The sequence below is a fragment of the Ipomoea triloba genome, chromosome 5 (assembly GCF_003576645.1).
Source record: "Ipomoea triloba cultivar NCNSP0323 chromosome 5, ASM357664v1".
Classification (NCBI taxonomy): Eukaryota; Viridiplantae; Streptophyta; class Magnoliopsida; order Solanales; family Convolvulaceae; genus Ipomoea; species Ipomoea triloba.
In genome coordinates this window covers 5373246-5380245 of record NC_044920.1, presented here as the reverse complement: position 1 = coordinate 5380245, position 7000 = coordinate 5373246, and the positions used below count along the sequence as shown (strand labels likewise).

Genomic DNA, 7000 nt, shown 5'->3' with positions numbered 1-7000 from the left:
GCCAACCCAACTCAAAAGTAAAACAAAATAAAATCATTTAGCCCAAACCAATAAATCCAACAACCCTGCAGGACTAGCCCAAAAACATAATGGGATGGGCAATTGACATCCCTCCTGCACTCCCATGCGAACTGCCGCCCAGGTAAGAAATGAGAACGCTTTACAGCCGTCCACGTGTCCAGATCAACGAATCAGATGCAATTTTAAAAAAATGACGCGGTGGCATTTTCGTAAATAACTGGAACTTTGGTGCACCTATTTTTACTTACAAGTGCAAGTAATTTACCTTATTAATATTCATGCACCTATTTTCGCAAATACTTTCACTTACAAATGCAAGTAATTTACCTTGTTAATATTCATGCACCTGGTTGTAACCTATGTGCACCTAGTTATAACATAGGGGCACCTTGTTATAACATTAAGTGCACCTAGTTATAACATTAGGTGCACTTAGTATTGATGCCCACTGTACAATTCACTTGCACCTGTAATACATTTTACTTGCATCTGCAATACATTTTACTTGCACTTGTGTAAGTAATTTACTTTGTTAACATTCATGCACCTGGTTGCAACCTATGTACACATAGTTATAGCATTAGGTGCACCTAGTTATAACATTAGGTGCACTTAGTATTGATGCTCATTGTACAATTTACTTGCACTTGTAATACATTTTACTTGCACGTGTGCACCTATTTTCACTTGCAGGTGCAAGTAATTTACCTTGTTAACATTTATGCACTTGCGTGCACCTAGTTATAACACGACGTGCACCTAGTTATAACGTTAGGTGCAACTATATTCCGGACACGTGGCGCGTTGTGATTTGTCCGCATTTCTCACCTGTGTGTGTGTGTGTGTGGGCGCGCGCGCCTTCAATTTGGTATCATAGTCAACCTCATGTCGAAATTCTTGGGTGTGTGTGTGTGCGTGTGTGTGGGCGCGCGCACCTTCAATTTGGTATCATAGTCAACCTCATGTCGAAATTCTTGGGTTTAAAATAGACTATAGTCTACCTAAGAATCAAACATCAAATTGAAACCTATGAAGACAATACCAAATTACAAGCATCAATATTCTACTAATTAACCCTTGAACTCTACGCAAAACTAAATTACCAGGAAACATGAAAGCAACCATGTTAGAAACTAAAATTAGACTAGGCTCACTCAATTGGATTATAATGCACATGAACCAAATCACATTAAAAGATTGAATCCAACCAATTAGCTAATCTAACCCATGACCTTATAAACCATATATTCTCTCTTATTTTATCAATTTGGGACTATAACAAATACAATAATAATAGATGATAATAAGGAAATAGCACATGTATATCAATAATTTTCTTTTACAGAAGAAACATCTATGCATATTCTGTCTGATATGTTCCATCAATTTACAAGGAAATATTTTGATACAATAGCAAGTCAGCAGCAGATCTTAAACCAAAAACCTAAATGCATGGAAGATATGTAAAAGACAACATAAACATCACAAATCCTAAAAATAGTAGCATGAAACTATCTATGCATATTCGGTCTGATATGTTCATTATAAGAGGAAAACCTTGTTGGAGGAGGCACCCCGGTTTCCCTGCTAGGAAAGGTAGCGGAGAATCCTTCAGGGGATGGCAATCGTGGAATCAAATTGGGGGAGAAGGGATATGTTGGGATACTAGGGATAGTATAGTTGCTAGAAAAGGGAATGACTGAACTTAGGTGAGGGTTGAGAAAGTTGAATCTCGAGGTCGAGGAAGAGGGTAGTGTGTTGAAGGCAGGCTCCAGCATAGGACTCCATGCTGCGTTTCTTGAGCCAATATGTGTAGACTGGCTAGTTGAAATTGAAGCAATTGATCTAGATTCCAAGAAAGGGCTGGGGTAGAACTTACTAGGAACGGGTTCAGGAGAATGATTAACTGAGCTGAATTGTGAGGGAGAACATAATGGTAGTTGATGAAGAGCTGGGCAGCCAACCGGTATCTCCACTTTTTCACCAATTTTACCAGAATGGGTTGAGGGTGCAACAGCCTTAATCGGCAACCTGCTCTCTATCTGTGGCGAAATGTTGAGCTTCTGTTTCAGTGACAATTTAACTTGCTCTAGTGCATGAAGAACAGGTTGTACATTTTCGTCAGTTGTGTGGGACTTCAAAGCAAGCTTATAGCCTTCTCTTGAATCTTCTCCTTTTCGTAAACTACTGCCACCGGAAGAAGATGAAGCATGCTCAATAGGGTTTACTGGCAAACTACTGAAACGCAAAGGCTTGTGGCAACTTCGACCAGTATGTTCTGAATGTACTGGTTCATGGTTTCCCTTAGGAAACGTAAATTCTGATGGGGAGTCAAGACCAGATGTCTCTTCAGCAAGTGCGGGTGACTGAAACCCGTTGGGAGATTTCTGTGCTCCATTGAAGTGTGTACTTATTGCCCTTGGCGGGGAGCATGGCTGTTCGGGTGCCTTCATTTCATCTCTTTCTTCAGTCACATCAGAATGGTTTTCCCCAGAATCCTGAGCAATTCATGGAATAGATGATCAATTACATTTTGTCAGAAGATGTTCATAAAGCAATGAAACTATTTAACTACGAGAAACATCTCAATATAATGATTTTTTTTTTGGAGTGATGAGGGAAACCTTTAACCACCACCCGAGGGTGTGCAATTCAAAGAAAGAGAGTCACTTAGCTGTATAAAATAGTATAGATCAGAACACCAATATGGGTATCATCTGAATGTTTAAAGAGAGAGTAAAAAAGCCTAGCAGGTTTCTAATGATAACAAAAACAAATTAAAGTTACCCGCATGAAGCTAGTGCCCTCCCCATACTTCTCTTCCCATTCTCTCTGGGCTCTTTCCTCTGCTTCATATTGACCGATTAGTTGTTCTTGATGTTCTAATGCGCTTTCCAAGTCTTTGTCATCTTCAAGTTTACAGAATAAGTTGCCATTGCCCACGTGGCTTTGATTTTTTGATACCTGCAAAGCTGGAATCCCTACTTGGCCTTTTTCATTTTGGTGTTCAAGACAACCTTGCAATGACTCAGTCCCGAAGCTCGCAACAGCATTATCAAAAGTAGCTGTTACACTAGAATCATTGCACAACTCTTCGGCAGCTGATCTGGAAATACATGACTGTTAATCCGACATTGAAAAATAAGAGAGAACATATGGATTTATAAGGTCATGGGTTAGACTAGTTAATTGATTAGATTCAGTCTTTTAGTGTGGTTTAGCCCATGTACATTATAGCCAAGTTGAGTGACCTTGGCCCAATCTTAGATTATAACATGATATCAGAGTCTGTTCGGTCCAATCTTAGATTATAACATGATATCGGAGTTAGTACATTGAAAAAATAAGAGAGACTAGGTTTGGAGTTTTGGAAAGCGTAGCAACACAGAGGGCACGATTTGTACATCAGCATTCATGCTAGTAGTTAATGCTACTCTCTAAGAGTTCTAACAGAATAGAGAAATCATGTACACATAATAACCTTGTTTGCCCCTGCCTTATCCACCGACATGATGCAGAAGAGCCAATCTCAGAGCTCGAACAGGCATCTCCATCAAACATTTCATTGTGTGCGTCTTTATTATCAGAAACATTGGATTCACAAAGGGCATCTCCCTGTTCGGAACCCGAATCGAAACCCTCTGAAACATCACTTTTACCGAGGTTCTCTAAAATGGCAAGCACAGTTACTGTGGCCTTCTCAGCTTGCTTCCGTTGCAAAGAGACAACCTTGAGCTGTGCCTCCAGTTCTGCAACCTTTATGTGGAGAAATATGTTATAAGAAAGAAAAGACTTTCTGGGAAAATATGAAGAAAATGAATAGATATAGAACATCATTAAGCTGGGTTATGGGTAAACGACTAGGGAACGTAACGCCTTTATGCAAAAGTGTGAGGGTGCAGAATATAGAAAACAAGAATTACCCTCTTTGCCAGTTCATCGACTCTCTGCCTTGCTGTTTGTGAGACTGATCTCTCAGAAAATAATTGTGCTCGAAGAAACTCAATCCTCTTTGAAGGTGAATCTTCCATGACTGGAGTTTTCCTGGTCAAACGAATTCAATGATCCAGTTGAGAACACCCCATTGTTGAGGTTAAAAGAAGAATAAGCCAATTTCATAGAAGCTACTGGTAATATAATGAATCACAGACAAAATACTTTGCTTTAGTATTATCATCTATTAGCGACTACAGTAGAGAACACTTTAGATAATAGTTTATTCCGACAAAATGAAACTACAATCAGCACCTTTAGTCAAAAGGATTTTAATTTGTTCAGAAAGGAGTACTACTTGCTCCATTTATTATCTTAGCAGAGTTATGATACTAGCCGGTTTGGCTGTGTACTACACTATACTACATATAGCTCGAGCCATCGTCCTTAGGCATTCGTCTACATACTTGAAAATGTACCCAGACAAGGTAACCCCAGCCAAGATGGTAAGAGATCCACGCTTATAACCACAAGGTCACGAGTTCAAATCCTAGTCCACTTGGTATGAGCCGGTCAGCTACGGGTAACCTAGGCTGGTTTACTTCGGTCCTTTGTCAGCTAGGGTCACAAGGTTGGGTTTACTCACACTCGAAAGGTTGTGGGGTTTCCCTGGCCATCCAAAAATGTACCCTGACCACAATATTTACAGCACAAATACTAGAGCTAAAACCTAAAACTTGTGTTCTATATGCAAATTCATGAGCTCAAATGATCTGACAATTTCAATCATCCAAATGCATCAAACTAAACACCATACATATGATTTAGGAATGCAATCTTTACTGCCCATCGATCTCAAATTTTCATTTGTCGCATGCTTCTTCATTCCCTCTAACAGATACAACACTATCATCATATCTGTAATCCCAAAACAAGGTAGAGAAAGCATAGAAGACATCTTTTTTGTCTAATTTCTCAACAAACTAGATCATCAAAGCTAAACCCAATATGGAATGCTCCAAATTAAATATAAAAATTATAATAATAGCAAAGAAAACCAATTAGGCAGACTTGAAATTGACCACAGCTAAAAGTCCTCATAATAAAAATAAAAAAGGGAATTTTTTGTAGAAACCAAAGATGGGCACCTCGGATTCTGATCTTCGTTCCCAGAAGAAGACATTCTTGAAACCAAAGCTAAAATCTTTCAGCTGCCAGAGAACAAATAGGAATGCACAGTGTAAAATGAAATCAAATACCCACAACAAAAATTGCAGCCAAAGAATAAACAGGCATGATTGTTCACAGAAATAGGCCACTAGCAGTGCTATTTAAAGGCAGAAAATAAAGAAGAGGAAAAAAAAAAGTTTGAGCTCAACTGGAATGGGACGCTGACTTAAGTTGAAGGGCCTAGAAGGAAGAGTGGTTTCATGGTTTTGCTTGGCTTGACTTTTGGTTGCAGTCTGAAAACACTGTGGCTGGGTTGAAACTTGAGAGTAGAGAAATTGATGGTGAAGAAAGGAAGTTTCCATCAAGTTTGAACACCAGAATGCCCAAATTTCTACCAAACAAGTCGCTCCACATTTGTGCTTTTCCCGCAGGAGCGTGACACCTACGTTGTCCTTCTTTTGTGGACTTCATGTCCATGCGTCCTATAACCTAGGTCTCAATTCCTTAGGCATTTTTCAATAATGTAGATTTTGGTGTTGTTTTTAAAAGTTTTTATAGGTGTGATTAGGAAAGATAAAATAAAGTGGAAGAAAAAAGAAAAGAAAAGAAAAATTGAAAAAAAAAAACCAACAAAAAAAGAGTATTTACATGCTCAAGCAGGCACTAGAACTGCGCCTCGTAGCTTTTCTCCTCCACAGTAGGTTGCACAGTGCTGCCAAAATCCCCCTTCTTTGTCGGAGAAAAAAATCATTAAAATCTCTCCCCTCACATTTGTTAAAATTGCCCTCTAAATTTTTATTGTTTTAAAATCTCGAACAAAAGCACTAATGGGGATAGCCTTAGAGTTGCTAAGGAATTAATAGGAAAAGAAACTGTAATTTAACGGGAAATGAATAATTTGGAAATAAAGTAAAATTTTAAATTTTAATATTTAGTTTGCATAAATAAAATTATTAAGATTTTTTTTTAAATTATTAAGAATTTCAATTCTATTGTTTGCTAATATATGAAAATTGAAAGGGGGAGAAGGAGGATAACTGGATAAGGTCCAAAATACCAATAATAATAATTATTATTATTATTATTATTATTACTACTATTACTGTGCAATCCACAGATAAAATTTATTTATTATATATTTAGAAAATAAAATTCTAACCAATTCTAATATTTGAAAGTTTACATGTATTTGATTTTAAAGTTAGTACAAAAGTATCACTTAATTAATTGAATAATATATGACCCATTTGCCTGTAATTATCTTGAGAAAATCGATATTTAATACGGAGTATGATTTATGTAATTATATTATTAGTAAAATAAATATGCAAAAAGGGAAAATAATTTAATTTTAATTATTATAAAAATAAATCTAACCATTCATGTTGTGCTTAATTACCATAATAATTATTAGACAATTATTATTTGTCAATTATACTTTTTTTTTTGAGAAGAAATAATTAATGCATTAAATCATCAGAAAGAATGTCAACAAGGAAAGGAGGGGGGTTATCAAACCACTCTCCGCAATCTGACATAGAAATGGCTTCCCTAGCAACAGAGTGAGCAGCACAATTCGCAGATCGCTTAGCAAAACAGAAGCTAACCCCATTAATCATGGAAGCTACTTCTTTAACATCGTCAATAATATAACCAAAAGCATAAATAAACGAGTTTGAACATAAAGCAAAATAAACCAATTGGGAGTCCTTTAACCAGGTTAGAGTTTCGCGAATACAAACGGCCTCAGCTTCTTTAACACCATAGCAGCTCTCAATTCGCATACATTTGCTTGCAAGGAAACGGCCATCATCATCACGTAGCACCCAACCCAAACCCATACAATTATTAGAGATATCAACTGCAGCATCACAAT

At 37.3% G+C, this 7000-nt stretch overlaps 1 protein-coding gene across 2 annotated transcripts; it reads right to left on the bottom strand.

Annotated features, from left to right (window-relative positions):
• Positions 1-1325: 1325 nt before the first annotated feature.
• LOC116021223 lies at positions 1326-5625 on the bottom strand. 2 transcript variants are annotated; one of them, XM_031261835.1, is made up of 6 exons: positions 5334-5625; positions 5103-5165; positions 3945-4065; positions 3503-3777; positions 2809-3127; positions 1326-2519 (listed from the first exon to the last, which is right to left on the bottom strand). In XM_031261835.1, exons 2-6 carry the CDS (start codon positions 5135-5137, stop codon positions 1533-1535), a joined length of 1737 nt encoding a protein of 578 aa, XP_031117695.1. In that variant the 5' UTR covers positions 5138-5165; positions 5334-5625; the 3' UTR covers positions 1326-1532. The 2 variants fall into 2 exon arrangements, with proteins under 2 accessions (XP_031117695.1, XP_031117696.1); XM_031261836.1 differs by lacking the exon at positions 5103-5165.
• Positions 5626-7000: the final 1375 nt, after the last annotated feature.

What these genes read in the sequence shown, in the direction of transcription:
- LOC116021223 (XM_031261835.1), bottom strand. Translation starts at nt 5,137, where the DNA reads ATGTCTTCTTCTGGGAACGAAGATCAGAATCCGAG. An exon ending in AACGAAGATCAGAATCCGAG is followed by an intron (nt 4,066 to 5,102) that starts GTGCCCATCTTT and finishes TCGTTTGACCAG; the next exon opens with GAAAACTCCAGTCATGGAAG. An exon ending in AGGGCACTAGCTTCATGCGG is followed by an intron (nt 2,520 to 2,808) that starts GTAACTTTAATT and finishes TGAATTGCTCAG; the next exon opens with GATTCTGGGGAAAACCATTC.